This window comes from Artemia franciscana, chromosome 9 (genome assembly GCF_032884065.1).
Source record: "Artemia franciscana chromosome 9, ASM3288406v1, whole genome shotgun sequence".
NCBI lineage: Eukaryota > Metazoa > Arthropoda > Branchiopoda > Anostraca > Artemiidae > Artemia > Artemia franciscana.
In genome coordinates, this window is record NC_088871.1 from 19,929,419 (window position 1) to 19,949,766 (window position 20,348).

The window sequence follows — 20,348 nt, forward strand, 5'->3', positions numbered from 1 at the left end:
ATTTCTGCTAATCGTAAATATTTATTACGAAAAACAAAACTATACAGATTTCGAACAATAGCCCAAAAGCCCAAAATTGGAACCACAAACGAAAGCCACACTATTGGAGCCACTATGGTCGAAAATTCCATGTAGGAGAATTACAGAGCTCCATTTTAAACAGCAGGGCAATTCGCTTTTTTTGCATGGGAAGCACTGATGCGTCTCCTTTTTATAGGGGTGATTGTACCAAGCTAGCGGTCATAAAAGGTGGAGAGGGCTGATTTGAAAGGAAATAGCCATTTCTAGTACCTTATTTAGTAACAGGGAAAATTAGAGCTGACTTCTTATCTCTGACCCGAGTTCATAGATCTCAAGCATCCAATATAGACATTTGTGTTTCTTTTTTACATTACCTTTGAATTAGATTTAAAAGGGCCTCCTGCAAGGAGTTTGGAGATATGAGACTAAGAAGCCAAGTGAAGCTTTAGGATCCAAGCCCTTGATATGATGATATTGAAAAGACACAACTCTTTATGCTTAAATGCTCACCGAAGGCATTTGGATTTTATAGCACTAGAATGACATTCGACGGCGCATTTTTTTTTTTTTGTTTTATTTAATATGTTTCTTACAGCATATCTCGTAATACGATTATATTGAAACGATAGATCTCTATGCTTTAATGCCGACCGAAGGCATTTTGGATTTTATAGCAGTAGAATGACATTCGACGGCGCATTTTTTGTTTTATTTAATATGTTTCTTACAGCATATCTCGTAATACGATTATATTGAAACGATACATCTCTATGCTTTAATGCCGACCGAAGGCATTTTGGATTTTATAGCAGTAGAATGACATTCGACGGCGCATTTTTTGTTTTATTTAATATGTTTCTTACAGCATATCTCGTAATACGATTATATTGAAATGATACATCTCTATGCTTTAATGCTGACCGAAGGCATTTTGGATTTTATAGCAGTAGACTGACATTCGACGGCGTATTTTTTTTCTTTTTATTTAATATGTTTCTTACAGCATATCTCGTAATACAATTATATTGAAACGATACATCTCTATGCTTTAATGCTGACCGAAGGCATTTTGGATTTTATAGCAGTAGAATGACATTCGACGGCGCATTTTTTTGTTTTATTTAATATGTTTCTTAGAGCATATCTCGTAATACGATTAAATTGAAACGATACATCTCTATGCTTTAATGCTGACCGAAGGCATTTTGGATTTTATAGCAGTAGAATGACATTCGACGGCGCATTTTTTGTTTTATTTAATATGTTTCTTACAGCATATCTCGTAATACGATTAAATTGAAAAGACACATCTCTTTATGCTTAATTGCTCACCGAAGGCATTTGGATTTTATAGCAGTAGAATGACATTCGACGGCGCATTTTTTTTTTGTTTTATTTAATATGTTTCTTACAGCATATCTCGTAATACGATTAAATTGAAACGATACTTCTCTATGCTTTAATGCTGACCGAAGGCATTTTGGATTTTATAGCAGTAGAATGACATTCGACGGCGCATTTTTTGTTTTATTTAATATGTTTCTTACAGCATATCTCGTAATACGATGATATTGAAACGATAGGCCTACATCTCTATGCTTTAATGCTGACCGAAGGCATTTTGGATTTTATAGCAGTAGACTGACATTCGACGGCGTATTTTTTTTTTTTTTTTTTTTAATTTAATATGTTTCTTACAGCATATCTCATAATACAATTATATTGAAACGATACATCTCTATGCTTTAATGCTGACCGAAGGCATTTTGGATTTTATAGCAGTAGACTGACATTTGATGGCGCATTTTTTTTTATTTAATATGTTTCTTACAGCATATCTCGTAATATCAATTATATTGAAACGATACATCTCTATGCTTTAATGCTGACCGAAGGCATTTTGGATTTTATAGCAGTAGAATGACATTCGACGGCGCATTTTTTTTGTTTTATTTAATATGTTTCTTAGAGCATATTTCGTAATACGATTATATTGAAACGATACATTTCTATGCTTTAATGCTGACCGAAGGCATTTTGGATTTTATAGCAGTAGAATGACATTCGACGGCGCATTTTTTGTTTTATTTAATATGTATCTTACAGCATATCTCGTAATACGATTAAATTGAAACGATACATCTCTATGCTTTAATGCTGACCGAAGGCATTTTGGATTTTATAGCAGTAGAATGACATTCGACGGCGCATTTTTTTTGTTTTGTTTTATTTAGTGTTTCTTACAACAACGTTTCGAAAAATGGCACAAAGGATCAAATGCAATTTTACGTCGGCAACTGTAAAAATGAGCTACTTTGCACATTGTTTTTGTAATGATAAATCCTTAATCATATTGATGCACATAACGGGGAATCCCCGGAAACTGTCTGACTTCTTTGACCAAATTTAAGAAAAAACCAGTAAAGAAAAGAATTTTAAGTGAAAAATATTCCACCTTGTCCCCCATAATAGCAATACCTAGCCGAGGAACTTCAGGGGAGTTGTCGTAGGATCCTCTGGGCCAATTTTGAAAACAAAAACAATAGTAAATGAAAGAGCTGACTCGAGAGGGAATGTTAAACCTAATGCTCTTTTTTAATAATGAAAAGGGTCTTTTCGCAGAAAAGAACCATTTTTTGTTTTTTTACATCGACAAACGGCATTTTTGGTCACTTTTAAAGTTATTTTAGGTGACACTTTAACATAGAACTAGAATCCATACAAAAGGAAGGATTCCACAGGCTATAAAATTTGAAAGCATATTTTGAAACACAGGAGTCTTGTGTAAAATACGACACAACCATACCGGCGTACCAGGGACATATGGCAGTTGTAATAAGCCCCTCCTCCCTTATCAAAGAAGATAGAAAAATAATTTGAAGAAAATGCGAGAAATATAGACGTAAAACAAATTTTCAGCCATAAACCATCCTGCTTATTCCTAAAAGTATGACCAGTACAGCTTATATAAATTAATTCATCATCACAAGGACGTCCAGACAAAACTAGAATAGACTTTATCTTAGCCTGTTTAAAACTTCATAGGCTTTAATTAATGGAGTTAGTATTTTTTTTTCAGATTCATAAGCTTCAGCTATTGCTTGATGAATGTAGGAGACACCGACAAAATATAGGGCGGTTCGGTGCAAGGTACCCATTGTTAATTAATCTGTCTCAAGGAATATCAAACCCAAGCTGCCACCCGATCAAGCGTGCTTTTGTAGGAAAAGTCTAGCGCACTCACAGTTTCGGCCTGTGTATATTCTTCCGAAGATTGACGGCAAGCCCATGAGCCTTTGTTGCATTCTCCGTCACAGGTTTTTTCTTTAACTGACATCTGGCAAAAATACAGACACATATGTGTCTGGGGATCGGGGGGGGGGGGGGGACTTTAATCGCGGATCTGTACGAGTAAATCCATCTTGTCAGGGATTATCTCTCTCGCTGAAAAACAGCTATGCCAGTGGATTTCTGAGCACTAACGTACAGTTGGAAGCGTGTTCACCTTCATGCTGAGCAAAAGGAACTAAATATTTCCCATATGAAGATTGTTTTTTTTTTTCCACCGGCCAACATGAACTTTGGCCGCTAAAGCAAAATTCGATTCGGCCAACCTGACTTGGGCCCCTTGTGGAATCAAAAAGGGGCATAGCGATTCCATTCCACCACCCTCAAACAGCAACCCTTCCTCTTCCCCTCAAGTTATAACGCCCCTTTTAATTTAGATATTTTTCATGAATAAAATGTGGATATTATTCACCATAGATATAGCAATTTGAGCAACATTACAGCTACGATGATAATTTGCGCAATGTTTTACCTTACACTATCCTATATTTTTTAAAGCATATTTTTTTATTCAAATATAGGCCAAGTTTTAAACTTGAAACCAGAAGAAATTACTGAATATAAAGAATAGATTGCAACCCTTGTATTCAGATGCCTACTGGTACAGAAATTTAGCCCACTACGCCAATGTGCGTGTGGGCGGTTCTGGCAGATAACAAGCTGAACGTGATCGATGAAATCAGGTTCTAATCCGGGACTATAACTGACTTATGGATGTACCTCTTCACTTAAACCAGAAGATGTGACATGGAAAAATGTATCGGATGCACGCATTACTTCATTTTTGGTAAAAATTAGCTATAGTGAGAGCCGTTCGAAGTGGAGGAGGAAATTGGACAGCTGCCCCGGGCGTCTCGGCAGCAGGGCACCGTGGCAGAGGGGTTGCCCACTATGATAAAATATGTCCTTTTGATTCGGCTTTTTGCTTATATTTGAGTCGGGAAGGGGTGCTGTAATGAATTTTACCCGGGCAGCACCAGCCCTAGGAATTTCTCTGGCTATATGCCTGTTGTTTTCCTGTCCCGGTTATTAGCAAAAAATTGTTACTAACACATTGCGTATAGCTCAAGGAAAATAATTGTTAACTAACAAAGAATCTATAAAAAATTTCTCCAACAACATGTCGAACTATCAACAAATTTCACTAATAATTCTTAGTAGCAATTTTCTGTTGCCATGCAGAGACATAATTGTTACTACAATTGTTACAAGTTTTTTTTAATGGATTTGTCCTTCCTAGATTTTTTGCCCCTCCCCTCCCCAAAAAATTGAAAGCCATCTTGTTTTAAATAGTTTCTCGGAAAAAGCTCTTTTCGTGTTTTTATTTTTTTTAAACTGAAAAGACTACAAATTAACCTCCTCCCCTCCCTGGATTTTGAGAAATGTTATTGCTTTTAACGAAAATTATCAATATTGTAGTTTTTACAAAGAACATCAAAAAACAATCAGAATTTCTTCACCACTCAGAATTTTATATAATAATTTTTCTTACTTATAATTACATTTGTTTGAAAAACTAAAAGTTAAACCAAAAACCCCAAGCGATAAAATTAGGATTTTTTCTTCTTTTTCTTCAGAGAAAAAAGTGCATTATGGCCGTGTATCTTGGGTATATAAATTAGTATTTAAACGGTTGATTGATATTGAAACGTTTAAAAATGTTTATACTCGGACCATCATTTTTTTTTTTAGCGTTTATTAAATAAGACAAAAAGGGCCTCTTGGTTGTCTTCTAGTAATAATCTATATTTAATGATAATAATATGTCGATATTTAATTATGAACCCTGGGCTAGTTGCTCCTTTTACATTACTATTGTATTATTGTATCTTTGTCTTTGTGTTTATCTTTGTACTGCAATGTTATTTTACCTTTGTCTATTCCTAGTTTTTTGAGCTCATCTTGCCATGGGCCTAGTCAAATATAGCCATATATATTTGAATAATAAAATGACTTAACTTTAATTGAACCCAGTCAAGGGCCCATAAGTAAATCTAGCCCTGCTCGTTGTAGAGGGAGAAATTTACTTGACAGCTATCAACCTGCCTGGGGCAATGGGCCTCTTTGGCTTGAGTCTCGGCTCAGTTTGGTGAGTTCATCCATTATAAGCAGTCTTTTTTCGTATTCACTTTGTTTATTCCTTCAGCATATTCCTGATCACTCCCAATTTAGTCGCAACAGGGAATGAGACCGAATTAATTAGAAGCACTTTGCATTTCAAATCTCTCTCTAAATTATGCTAATTTTGTTACTCAATTTGTGTCCTTTTGAATTTGATAGGATTTAATGAGGCCTTAGAGGAGTCGATAATTTAATGATAATTAAGAATTTAATCAAATAAGCGCAGAGCTGTGCGATAGTACGGGAAAACATCTGGAGAGTCAACAAATCAAACTACATGTATTTATAAATTCAAACTTTTCTAGTTTAAAGGATATCAAACACGGCAACATGGAAGAAGAACACTGTAGAGTAATGGGAAAATACAGAAGAAATATGCAAAATTCAAGAAACTTTCCCAAAAGGCCCCGCCCAACGTACGAGGCTTCTAATGTTTTTTTTTCTAATAAACTATTTTAGCTTGTAAATATAACAGCATTGTGATGAAAAGTTGAGTCTAAGCCTGAAGCGCTGGGTTTGATGGGGCGACAACCCTCTTCATATTAACTAAAACAAAATTTTTTTAATGTGTGAAGTAAACTTACTGATATGAACTGTCATTACTGAAGTTTTCGCACAAATAGCGGGGACTTGAGGGGTCAGCCAAATAGCATAGTCTACTTGCAAGAGTTTTGAAAATATTGATTTCAAAAACGAGATAAAATGGAATAGAAGCAAAACTGCTGGTTTAAATGAAAGCAAAGAGGGACATATAAAATTAAAAACATATCCTATGGATACGAAGACCATTGAGAACCGCCACACTTTACTCAAAATTTGGCCTTTTTTTTCCTCGCATTCGTCCAAGAATGAATGCTCTAACACAGAACAATGTAATACAAAGCTTTCTTATCACAAAGCTTTGGGAATGAGTTCTTATTAATTCGCATATACTTCAAAGATGAAATTATCCGTTCAACTGATAGTGATAGATAATCAGTAGATAAAAAGCTTTCAATTATCAGTAGGCTATATTGGTTGACCTCTCAAATGTTTTCCATAAAGTACTAGTCAAGCTTTTTCAGAAAAAGGGGGGCGCTGAGAAGGTGGTAACTCCTCTAATATATGAGATAATTTAAGTTCAGTTAAAATTTTATAGTTGCTCTTTACTTTCATTTAACCCTTTCAGACCTGAACCAAGAAGGAGTTGCGTAAAAATTCTGAAAATAGCAGAGAGTGATCCTGGAGGTTCAACTAGAACAGGTTTATTTTTTTAAATTTTTATTTCATTCCATATCCAAAATGTGAATGGTTACCATATGGTCACGTCAGGTATATACAGATACTATTTTAAGTGAAAATTTGTGAAACAGTTGCGATCTGAGTTCAAACACAGTCGAACTTTGCACATCGAACACATGATTCGACTGGTTCCACCCCTAACGCACTTCTCATAGCGACACCTTCCCTTTTCAGTCGTATCCGGAAAATGCGAGGTCTGGTCAAACCTCACTGATTCCGAAGGCATCCCGTCTCGCGAGGTAGTCGTATTGCGCTTGGTCACTGATAAGGATGGTCTTCCAACTCGAGGACTTTGAGATACGCCAGTAAGAACCAACCCACGAGCAATGTCCATTTTGAAGCACAGCAGAGACATGTGCTGAACATTGATCTGCTTACACTGTCGGCGGTGTATCAGCCAGGCGTTGTTCACAGCCATGTCAAAGAAGTAGTACACAATCCTCATATACCATTTCTTAGAGCGAATGTCAGTCCTGTAAAGCTCCAGGAATATGTCAGCAAGATCTACGCCCCCCATTGATTTGTTGTAGTCACGGACGATTCGGGGGCGATCAACTTCGACGTATTTCCGTGTTGTGGCATCCCATCTCTGACACTTATCAATTGGGGTGACTGCACAGTATGGAGAAGCCAAATGGACTGGTTTGTTGTCATACCATTTTACTACCGATACTTCTGAATGTCTTTCAAAACGCAAGTCCACTGACCCTCGTCCTTTCTTCTTCATGTTGGTGTCGGTATCTAGAACAGCACCCCTCATTCTGTTGCTGCGTATCGTACCACATGACTCGATGCCATATTCAACCCGGAGCTTGTGAATGAGATCGATGCCAGTATAGAAGTTATCAAAGAACAACTTGAAGTTCATGAACCTTGGCAGGTTTTCTACAAGCCGAAGGACAACGTCAGTACCTTGGCCAAGTTCAGAAATTTCAACAGCTCCTTTTCCTGTATATATCTCTATGTCATACACTATTCCGCTGATGCCGGCTCTCGTGAAAACCTTTACACCCCACGAGTGGGGCTTGTCCTTCAAGTACTGTCGAAATCCAATTGTTCCTTTGAATGGGATCATCTGTTCGTCAATACTTTGGATCTCTTCAGGGTCTATTTTTTTCAGATTCTCCCTGAATGCGTCGTATAGTCTTCTGATCTTGAACAGTTTATCATGACCAACCTCCCCTTTCGGTATCATTAAGGTGTCATCGCAAAGGTGGAAAAAAGACCTCAAGCTGATGAACCTATCTCTGCTCATGGTATCAGCCACCGGGGAATATCGTATTCCATTCTCCCAGTACATTCTAATAGCCAGAAGTTTGAGAATGCTCATAAGCATTTGAGCTCCAAGAAATCTGCGCAGCTCTTCAAGGGAAAGTTTCAGAGCAAGATTCTTCTTTCTCATGGCATTCAGATTCGTTTGGTCCACAATGTTTGAAAGAATGTCTTCTGTGATAAACATTCGGAAGAGATCAAGGGGCGTTTGTACCTCGTCATAGTGTGGCATAGAACCCTTCCATGTAATATTTCGAGGTTCGGGCTCCGTTTTTATCCACTTGTATTGCTTTGCCTCCTTCGCTACCTTCTTTTTTGCTACTGGTTTTGCCGTGACCTGAGGAGCATTAGTTGGAGTCACTAGACCGGCCACTGCTTGGGAAGGAGCATTTTTTTGAGCTCTTGTAAGGACAAAGGGTTCAGCAGGTGCAGTAACTGTTGCTGACTGTATTGCAGAAGAAGCTGACACTGGTGCTGATGATGTGCTTGAAGAACTGTTTGACGCTGTTGTATCATTCAAGCCCGGGAGAGGCAAATCGAATTGATCCGTGTCATCGCCATTGTCTAACTCGAACCTGCCAAGCATTGCTAAAGGGATGTCGTCTGTGTGGTCGATATCCTCTTCATCTCTTCCGTCTTCATTGCCATAACAGTTGAGAGAACGTAAAGGCTGAAATTCTTGATCTGGATTGTCTGGTGCCCAGTTTGGGTCGTCGTCGTCGGAAGAGATAATCACAATCAGGTATGAATAAAAGCCTTGCTGCTTCTTCTGCAGTCATTTTCTTGGTAACTCTTCTACTTCTTTCCTTGATCAGTCTCTCTTCCAAGGGCTTGGGACCATGACCTCTCATGGAGTCAGAGCTCGTGCTTGGATCAGCTGAAAAGAAATTCAAGGTAAGTGCATCACTTAATAATAACAATAATAATAGTATATTGCAATAAAATAGGCCATTGGCCTCAACACTTGCCTGAGGCATCCCACAAAATAGCTTTTTTACCCTTGTTTCAGTAAAAAGGAGGAACAGAAAGAAAATGTGCCTATTCCCGATCATAAAAAGGACTTGCTGCCTCGTTTGCTGTACAAATCTGCCTAGGTATGGTTTGGCACTGAATGCCTGACGTGACCATTTGGTAACCGATCGTTAGCAACCTTGTTTGCGGCTAAACTACAGCTCAGAATTAGACTAGTGATTTCTCATTCGAAAGAACGCATTCTTAGCTACAAAATAAGATCATAATCAGGCTCTGAACTTACCAGAAACGTCCAGGTCATCGAGGTCGAAATCTGCACCTTTCCTCTTTTTCGACATTTTATGTTTTGTCTAAATTTGGACGCTCGCTCGACCGCTCGGGGAAAGCCTTGAGGGACAATAAATTCAAACGTGACAGAGTCAAGCAAGCGCTATCTAGTGGAAAAGAAATCACGGTTGTGACTTTGTCGAGTCGAGAGAAAAAAAATAGGAGGCGAGCGGTATCCGTATGGTGACCACAGGCACGAAAGGGTTAAAGAGACTTGGTATTTGAATATCAAAGGCAAAATTATGTTATGCCACCAACGGTTCCTAAATGTCATTTTAGCTAAATATCAGCGATTCGGCTAAATTCGCCAAAATAGAAAAAAATCACAAAAATCCATGCTTTTATAATTGGAAAAGTTACCGTCTCTGAATTCTTCTGCTATTAGTCAACTTTGCAGACATTTTTGGAGTAAGATTACTTTTTTGCTTGAATATGAAAATCTATTTCTGAACATTTCTATAGCATACTGCATATACAGGAGGCCGAAATGATGAGAGAGCCGAAGACCCGAGTTACCGATCTTAGCGAGGGGAGGTATGGATGAGGAAGGGGCAGTCTTCCTCCTATACAGAATAATCTCTGCTCATTTTGGCGTGTAATGTTACTATTTACTTTCACAATAACCCCCCCCCCCAAAAAAAAAAAAAAAATCTGGTTACGGCCCTGGGGATCATACATCAATTTCTACCTCCACCCCCTCTTCTCTCCCTTAGAATTAATTCTGTATTTATCTGATGGCTCAATAAGAACTGGGATATTTTGGCATCAAGATGCACCCTTTGAGGTATTTCCCTCCCTCCCAAACTAAAAAACAATCAGTGAACACCATTGTAGAAGTTTAAGTGCCTTTTTAAGTTTTGTAACTTGTCCATTGCTTAGAGATAGTATTTGTTATTGAGAAATAAACATACGGGCATTTTTCGCAAGGGAGATTTCTTAAGGGGGGTGTCTTGGGGAATTTACAGTGAGTAGTAAATTTTTGGAATAATTTCATTTCATCAAGGATGTATTTTCCGATGGGCTATTTTCGACGAGGGGGTATTTCCCGGGGGCTTTCTCCGCGGGGGTGACCATCAGCGGGGGGATTTTCTAGGGGTTATTTTCTGGGAGTGTGGGGGTTAAACATCTAGAACACGATTAAAGAATTATTTGTTTATCACTTTTTTTATTTAACTGTGCAGAAGCAAGCTAAAAAAAATCGTGCGAGGGCCAAAGACAGGGCCCTCAAAGACAAAACGATGTCTCGAAGCGTCTGCCTAATCGCAGCTAGAGTCAGCGGCCAATTCTTACCCGAGTAAAGTGACACCCAAAACATAAAGTGACAGGGCCCGAATTCCACCCAAGTGAAGAAAGCGGAGGGGAAGACAAAACCGACGGACTGGGGAATATAAGGAACGTCAAGTACCTGAAATCAGTTGCAATAATAAAAAAAAATTACATCTGAAATGAATAAGGTCCATTTGGCTAGCCTGGAATAAGACTCGACCGAAATAGGGTAGCTGTTGAACTGGATTAGTGAGTGTCTTCACTGATCAAAATCACGTTTCCCTTTGCTTTCCTGGTTTAAAATATTAAACAAAATTATCTGGGTAAAATTCTAGTTTGGCAGCTCCACAAAAGGATATATATTAATAAAATAGGTACTAAGCGTATTATACAGAACACACCCGCGAAGTTTTTTCTGTAAGATCTGACAAAAATGGATTTAGCTATCTAAATTCGGAGACAATTAGCTAGGACTCAGTGGAAAAACTACGTTTTTGGTTTATTTTAATTAAATATTTAATACATAGTGTTAGTATTTTTGGTTAGTTTAGGTAGGCTATTTAATATAATGCGTTCTGGTCGGCCTGCTTTCTTTAGTTCTCCGTTGTAGTACCCATAATTTTGTTAATAAAGTATTGTTTTTTTTTCATCATATTTTAGTATATTTCATTAGGATTAGCCTAACTTCACTTCTCGAGTGTGTTCTGTGTAGTAGGTAGGTAGGTAGGTTTTATTTCTATCCACAATATACCGGTTTCATACTTTTATTTTAGTAAGTGAACACCATAAAGTAAAAGCAGTAGGCCTACCATTAGATTCCTCATTTTGTGTTCTTTTGAAATATGATGTTTGCGTTTCTGAGATTACACCCTCACCCTATTGGAAAGAGCATATAATAGGTACCTAATGGTACCACTTTTATTTAATTACCATGTTTCCTTCTGTAGAGCTGCCAAAATAGAATGTTACCGTTATTTATTCACAAGTCTTCAGCCCACCTCCGAACAATTCTGAGTGCTGCAGTTCCTTATCCCTGAGTGTCAGCACTATAAAATTCAGTGCAAAAAAGTCACGAACAAAACTAATAGTCAGTATATCTTACCCTTTCTTTAATCCAAAGGCAGTGATTCCACAGAAAGTTAAGAAAAATTCCCCACGACAGAAGCACACAAAGCCACGGATTTTCGGTCGCTAACTGACAAAGATTCTCTTCTGTATCTCTTATCTGGGATGTATGCAACAGGAGGTCTCTTACACCGAGCCCGATTCTAAACACTCATTAGCATAGACTAATTTGGTATGTACCATAAAACAGATAGAATTTGGCTATCTTTGTCTCTATGAACTCACAAAACCTAAAAATCCAACCAGTCTATCCTTCTCCAGCTGATTAGTCATCGTTTCAAAATTGGTATTGATGATTTTTTTTTATGAGTAATTTACAGGCCCTTGCCTTAAAATATAAACTTAATACTTTTTTGGGGTTTTATAGTCATTTAAAAGTGCCTTTGTTGCTTTAAGGGTGTCTCTGCAAAAGTTACCTGTGTAAAATGTATTTCGAAAGGGGGGGGGTCAGGTTAAAAGAGAATTGAACTGTCCAGATAAAATGAGATATCATAGGACAAACTGCGAAAAGAAATTTTGAGTGTGTAGTGTGTTCTCTGTTGTGGTAAGATCCGAAGCCACACACACCCCGCGCTGAGAAGATTGTCTACAGTATTTATCCAAGGTTTTCCTTTCCCAATTAAGGTGGGCTTAGTTAATTTGAACCTGATCAGGTTCATCTGTTTATATAGGGGGAGGGGCAATGGGGCACACTCGTTTCTTGGAGCAGGATCTGTCAAGGCCCCGTTTAGATATATTTCACTAAAGACCTACTCAGCTAACGTCCGTAAGGGGGTAGCAAAACCTGGCATTACCACCGGTGGCTGAAAAAATCTGATTAGAGTTTCATAGAATCTAATCAGAAGCCTCGTTCGATTAAAAAAAAAAAATCAAAACAAAATATTAAGGATTTTGTTTATTCCTATCAAGTTTGTTGTTCAGTATATATATATATACACATACATATATATATATATATATATATATATATATATATATATATATATATATATATATATATATATATATATATATATATATATATATATATATATATATATATATAAGCAGTGCCTCAGAGGTTGATCTCTGCTCTGACCTTAAAAATTTGTACTTGTCCCGAGCATAGGGCCACTTTAAGAAAGATAGAGAATAGGTAAATGTCACACTCCTAATCATAAAGAAAGGACATTCAAGCTTCAAATAAACTTTCCAGGCAGTAGAGGGCGATTGAACATAGCCTAAATATCCCCCCCCCCAGTTGACTAGGTTTTATTGAAACAGTATACTTCAGTATTTGACAAAAAAAAGAAAATAAATATATCTATACTAGGTGTTGGGGTGGCACTTCGCGCCACCCCAACACCTAGTTGGTGGGGGTGCTTCGTGCCCCTCCAAGCCCCCCCGCACGCGTAAGTCGTTACGCGCCATATTAGTTACGCGCCATTGTAGTTGTGTCCCTATGTCCCACCTGTGAATATAGATAGATACAGATATATATATATATATATATATATATATATATATATATATATATATATATATATATATATATATATATATATATATATATATATAATATATATATATATATATATATATATATATATATATATATATATATATATATATATATATATATATATACGTTTTTAACTACGTAAAACTTGCGAATATACAACATTCTTTGCTGTCCCATTGTCTGTGAATATAAATAGATTGTCAGGTTTACCGACTCTTGAACATGCAACATATAATGGTCCATGGGAAAACAATCCGTATTCTGTTCTATACCTCATGATTCTAATGATTGCCCTTGAGCTTTGTTGATGGTGATTGCTAATCGACCATTCCCTGTGTCGCCGTCGTCATTTATATATTCCCCTGTGCCCCGCGGCGTCCCCGTTGTAGTTGTGTCCCTGTGTCCCGGTCGTCATGTGTGTCCCGGTGTCCCAGTCTGTGATTTCTCTTTGAGTGTCCCGGGTGTCATTTATATTCCTTGTGTCCCGGTGTCCCGGTCGTCATTTGTGTCCCGGTGTCCCGGTCTGTATATACATTCGTTTTTGAATTGGTCTTTTTTTTAGTTTTTAGTTTTTTACCTTTTTTTTAGTTTTTTTTTAGTTATACCTCATGATTCTAATGATTGCCCTTGAGCTTTGTTGATGGTGGTTGCTAATCGAACATTCCGTGTCCCCGTCGTCATTTATATATCCCCCTGTGCCCCCCGGCGTCCCTGTTGTAGTTGTGTCCCTGTGTCCCGGTCGTCATTTATATTCCCTGTGTCCCGGTCGTCATTTGTATCCCGGTATCCCGGTCTGTATATACATTCGTTTTTGAAATGGTATATGATGAAATAAATTTTTCTATTTTTCACCTTTTTTTCTTTTTAGTTTTTTTTATTTTATTTTTTTTAGTTTTGTTTTTCTCCTTATTTTTCATTTTTTTCCTTTTTTATTTTTTTTTGATTTTTTAGTTTTTTTAGTTTTTTAGCTTTTTTATTAGTTTTTAGTTTTTTTTTTCTTTTTAGTTTTTGGTAGTTTTTACCTTTTTTTTAGTTCTTTTTTAGTTTTTTTTACTTATATCCTGGTCGTCATTTATACTCCCTGTGTCCCGGTCGTCATTTGTGTCCCGGTGCTTTGTTGATGGTGATTGCTAATCGAACATTCCTTGTGTCCCGGTCGCTTCTTCTTTGAGTGTCCCGGTCGTCATTTATATTCCCTACTAGCTGTTGGGGTGGCGCTTCGCGCCACCCCAACACCTAGTTGGTGGGGCGGTTCGCGCTCCCCCCCAAGCCCCCCGCGCGCGCGTAAGTCGTTACGCGCCATTGTAGTTGTGTCCCTGTGTCCCACCTGTGAATATAGATCTATATATATAAAAATAAGTTGTCTATCTGTGGATCAGGTGACGTCATGTTTCTGTGTCGGCTGACGTCATGAAATTAGTTGTCAGGTGACGTCATGTTTCTGTGTCGGCTGACGTCATGAAATTAGTTGTCGTCATTTTTGCTTTGACGGTGACGTCATTCAAGTTATATAAGACATATGTTCACGTAGAAATCTATTAATGTTTAAGTTTACAATGACTGATGAAGATGCTCAAAGAGTCTATGCCAAAAAACTTGCTGCTGATAGTTCCTCGGCACGCTTTCTTTTCTGACTTTCTCTATCAGCAGCAAGTTTTTTGGCATAGACTCTTTGAGCATCTTCATCAGTCATTGTAAACTTAAACATTAATAGATTTCTACGTGAACATATGTCTTATATAACTTGAATGACGTCACCGTCAAAGCAAAAATGACGGCAACTAATTTCATGACTTAATTTCAGAACTTAATTTCTGTGTTGACTGACGTCATGAAATTAGTTGTCGTCATTTTTGTTATGACGATGCTTAGTATATTGTAAAACACATTAATTTGGTTAATAATATACCATTTAAAACACCAAAATGAACATGCTGGAGTAGTCACTCGGTGAGAGAGGGTGTCAGAACGGAGAATGAAGGTCCCAGGTTCAAATCCTGGTTAGGCTAAAAAAGGTAAAAATCTAAAAACTAAAAAAAAACTAAAAAAACTAAAAAAGGCAAAAACTACAAAAAAAACTAAAAACTAATAAAAAAAATTAAGAATAAAAATAAAAAAAAATAAAAAAGATAAAAACTAAAAAAAAGGTAAAAAGAAAAAACGAAAAAAAAACTAAAAAAGCTAAAAAAAAGGTAAAAACCAATAAAAAACTGAAAAGAAAAAAGGAATAAAACTAAAAAAAATTTCATCTAAAAAACTAAAAAAAAACTAAAAAAGGTAAAAACTAAAAGAACTAAAAAGAAAAAAAAACTAAAAAAAGGAAAAAAACTGAAAAATAAAGGAGAAAAAGAAAACTAAAAAAATATAAATAAAAATAAAAAAAACTAAAAAGATAAAAACTTCAAAAAAAACTAAAAAGAAAAAAGAAAAAAACTAAAAAACCTAAAAAAAGGTCAAAACCAATAAAAAAAAAAACTAAAAGGAAAAAAAGGGAAAAAATTAAAAATTTATTTCATCATATACCAATTCAAAAACGAATGTATACCGGGATGACGACCGGGACACAGGGAATATAAATGACACAACTACAACGGGGATGCCGGGGGGCACAGGGGGATATAAATGACGACCGGGACACCGGGACACAAGGAATATAAATGACGCCCGGGACACTCAAAGAGAAATCAGACACTGGGATACCGGGGCACAAATGACGACCGGGACACAGGGAATATAAATGACGACCGGGACACAGGGACATAACTACAAAGGGGACGCCGGGGTGCACAGGGGGATATATAAATGACGATGGCGACTCAGGGAATGGTCGATTAGCAATTACCATCAACAAAGCTCAAGGGCAATCATTAGAATCATGAGGTATAGATCTGAATACGGATTGTTTTCCCATTGACCATTATATGTTGCATGTTCAAGAGTCGGTAAACCTGACAATCTATTTATATGCACAGACAATGGGACAGCAAAGAATGTTGTATATTCGCAAGTTTTACGTAGTTAAAAACATATATATATATATATATATATATATATATATATATATATATATATATATATATATATATATATATATCTATCTATCTATATTCACAGGTGGGACATAGGGACACAACTACAATGGCGCGTAACTAATATGGCGCGTAACGACTTACGCGCGCGGGGGACTTGGGGGGGCGCGAAGCGCCCCCACCAACTAGGTGTTGGGGTGGCGCGAAGCGCCACCCCAACAGCTAGTAGATTTATATATGTGTTTCAAACTACGTAAAAATTGCGAATACACAACATTCTTGGCTTTCCCATTGTCTGTGCATATACAAAGCCGTATGTACTAATAATGACGTCATATGCAAACGCTCTTTTTACAAACAAACAAACATGCATACACACAACTCGTTTTTATATAGATAGATAGATAGATAGATACAATACAAATTAACTGCGTAAAACTTGCGAATATACAACATTCTTCGCTGTCCAATTGTCGCTGCATATAAATAGATTGTCAGGTTTACCGACCCTCGAACATGCAACGTACAATTGTCCATGGGAAAAACAATCAGTATTAAGATCTATACCACATTTTTCTAATGATTGACCTTGAGCTTTGTTAATGGTGATTGCAAATGCTAATCGAATTGGGAATTGCAATCTTTTAAATTGAAAAGGCAGATCCGTTGGAATCATGGGAATGCGAGGAATAAGAACAGCCTCACCCTCAAAAGGCCCTGTCAAGATTGTGGCCTCTATTAGGTTTCCCATTGTTTTTTTTACGGCAAGTCGCGTGCCATTGCAAAGCTTTGGTGGGTTGATATTTCTTAAAAGTATTATTGGTACGCCTATTTTTAGTTGTAGCACGTGTGGTGGAAACCCTGAAAGATCTATGGAATTTAAAAATTCAGATGGATAATTAACCGCTTCATTTGGTTCCAAAACTGTGTCGACTGACTTGTAAAGGACTGCCTGGTCTCGAATCTTGGTCAAAACAATATTGTTGATTTCGTGGACGTCTATATTTTTGGGTGCGAGAATCGCTCTTTCACTTAGCCATTTATTATTTTTATAATTTTTTAGAATATTCGGAAATACTTTTTCAATCAATTCATTTTTGGACGTCACTAAATTACAGAAATCAGCAGGTAGTTGTATACGTCCTGAAATTGAGTCTACTGGGAGCTTTCCGTTTCCAATTGCCAGCAATTGATCTGAAAATGTTTGACCAGAGTCATCGTTTTGCAATCGGACACGCATATTTGTAGTTAATTTTAATATTTTTACGTGTGCCCATAAATTAGAATTTTTCAGGCGAGCATTCATTTCGTCTGCAGGAGTTGATCCAGGTATTATAGGTAATGTTTGCCTGAAATCTCCCGCAAGCAATATTAACGTGCTGCCAACGGGTTTCGAATTCCCTCTTAAATCTTTCAAGCATTGATCCAGAGCCTCGAGCGATTTTTTGTGTGCAATTGTGGACTCATCCCAAATAATAAGTTTGCATTGCTGCAATACTTTACCCATCCCAGATAATTTGGAAATATTGCACGTGGGAGTTTCTGTAGAATGCAAATTCAGAGGCAATTTCAAAGCGGAATGAGCAGTTCTTTCACCAGGCAGCAATGTTGCGGCTATTCCGGACGACGCAATTGCCAACGCTATATCATTTTTTGATCGAATTGATGCCAGAATCAGTTTTATCACAAACGTTTTACCAGTACCTCCTGGCGCATCCAAAAAGAAAATTTCTCCAACGTTGTTATCGACACAATGCATTATCGTATCATAAATGTCTTTTTGTTCCGACGTTAACTCGGAAATGTTATTTTGTACATACGACAATAGATCACTCGTACTGTAACTTTGTTCACGATCCAATTCTACACATGTCGAAACAGCAGCGATACGGTTAGGCGAAGGCATTCCCAAATCCTGAAGAGGTTTGTTTGCCATACGTACGCACAAATCTTCTATAATAACTAAAGTGTAGTTATAAATTTCTGATGTAAAATCAAAACTCATATCTGACGTCTCTAACTGTTTTCGATGGAGTATATCTTCGGACATTTTTGACTTATATTTTTCCCATAACTCTGTAGGAGCTGATGGAGAGAAAGTTGTTAAAATGATGCCAAACAATGCACGAATTTGACTTGGGGTTGACGTTTTGCACGCGTCATTGATGCAGTTATCCCAGTATTGGTCATTCTCCAATAAATTCAGAGCTTGGCATGCACTACGGTAAGTGTCATGTATAGTACCGTTTACAGTTCTCAAATACTCAAAGGATGTCGGACCGGGTACATTCACCAAAAGCAGGCGTAGAAAGAAGCAATCATGTTGATTGGGGTGAACGGTGTAGAGTCTTCCTATCGTGGTATCTTTGAAGATGGTAGGTTGGCCGTCGACTGACTTACCCTGTTTTCGACGTTCAAATACTTTATTTTTAGTATTCCACGTGTAATACGAAGGCACTTCAGTATACAGCAGTTTTTTTCCAAAAGAATCATTTTTGCAAAGTGAAAAAAAGCTGTTAATGTTGTATCCGGTGGATTCAGGGCTCTTTGTTGCACGTTGGTTTCCGTGAAATAAACACGTTGACCATTCTGTAAATGTACCGCTAAGTGAACAACAGCTGGACTACGTTCATGTATCGGAAATGAAAGAATTCGCCAAACAGCTTCATTACTGCTTATGTATCTTCCAGCCCGATATTGTACGATTTCGTCGAAATCTTTGATTTCGGGCTGCAAGCCAAAAACTGCCATGTCTCTGCCTTTGTTGACGTATTTACATATGTATTTGATTGCCTTTACAGAGTTACAGTATTCAACGTTTATGTGTGCATTAAATGTTTTTGATAATAATGGGGAATATGGAACAACCCACTGGTTATCTACTTCGATGGTGGTACCGTTACGCTTCTTTATTATTGCTGTTTTACCGCCATCTTCAGTAGATCTTCTTCTATATTGTGGGTAACCATCATTGCCAGTAATTGTGTTTGATACTAAAAGTCGAGGATATTGCTTTGTGCACCTTCCTTTGGCCATGCATGGTGAATTTTCGTTCAGTGCACCGCAAGGTCCATGTATCATATTTTTTACATTAATATCATGTAACCCCTTATCGACATTTTTATCAGGTATTTCAGCGGAAATCACATCATCAATTTTGTTCGAAGTAATTTTTTTATGTTGCCAGATTAGTATATGTGCGTGTGGCAAACCTCGTTTTTGCCATTCCACTGAGTACATCCAGCATCGCACTGACCCAAACACTTCAAGTTTTACTATTTAGTTTATCAGTGATTTCAACTTTTGCCGGAAGACACGGGCCGTAATGTCATGCCTATGAACCACCGATTGTCCTTGAAGTAAAAGCTGCAGTATCTCTTCCCAAGATTGATTACATGTAAATGTAATAAATAAATCTGGACGACCATAGAGACGAACATACGCAATAGCATCTTGAGCATATTCATGCATATGACGGGGACTGCCAGCATATGACGAAGGTAAAATTGTTAATCTTCCAACGTTTGTGGTAATACCGTCATTTATAACTGCATCTCGCAAATGAATGTATTGTTCAGAGCGGAGCTTGGTCTGATTCAGGTGGATATATAGCAAACGTTCCGATTCAATTTTAGTATACATATCAACGACAAATTGGTGAAACAATTCACGGCATTTTAAAATATAATTTTCTTCATCCTGCCGAATCATTAGTCTATAGGAATAATAATGCATTGCACTGCATTTCTTATTCATTTCTTTGTTAGTGGCTGGATTCATCAATTTAATATTAAAGTGATAGCCATCGGCTCCATCCCAAAAAATGATAGGATATTGTAGGGCATCGTAGCATCGATGAGTTTCAGCAATTCTTAACAACTGAGCGTTTCGCTTATGAAGAATAATATCTCGAGGTAAAAACTGATCACCAACCATAACGATTGCCACTTCGTCGATAGTTGGAGCATTGTATCTACGCACATGTTGGCCAGGAGGCGTTTTGTCAGCGGAAATAACAATTTTATGCGTATCAGTAGGCTTCAAATCGATGGCTGTTTTGAACAGACGCACTAAATTATTATTTT

The 20,348-nt window shown here is 37.3% G+C and overlaps 2 protein-coding genes across 2 annotated transcripts in view; both read right to left on the bottom strand.

Annotated features, from left to right (window-relative positions):
* LOC136031115 (fibrillin-2-like) overlaps window positions 1-11,843 on the bottom strand; it is a 227,011-nt gene extending 215,168 nt beyond the window's left edge. The window contains exon 1 of the mRNA XM_065710426.1: window positions 11,711-11,843. The gene's annotated coding sequence lies outside the window, so the exon portion shown is untranslated. The remainder of the gene's footprint in view (window positions 1-11,710) is intronic.
* Window positions 6,815-8,629, bottom strand: LOC136030785 (piggyBac transposable element-derived protein 3-like). Its single transcript, XM_065709830.1, has one exon. The coding sequence runs from the start codon at window positions 8,627-8,629 to the stop codon at window positions 6,815-6,817; it is 1,815 nt and encodes a 604-aa protein (XP_065565902.1).
* Window positions 11,844-20,348: the final 8,505 nt, after the last annotated feature.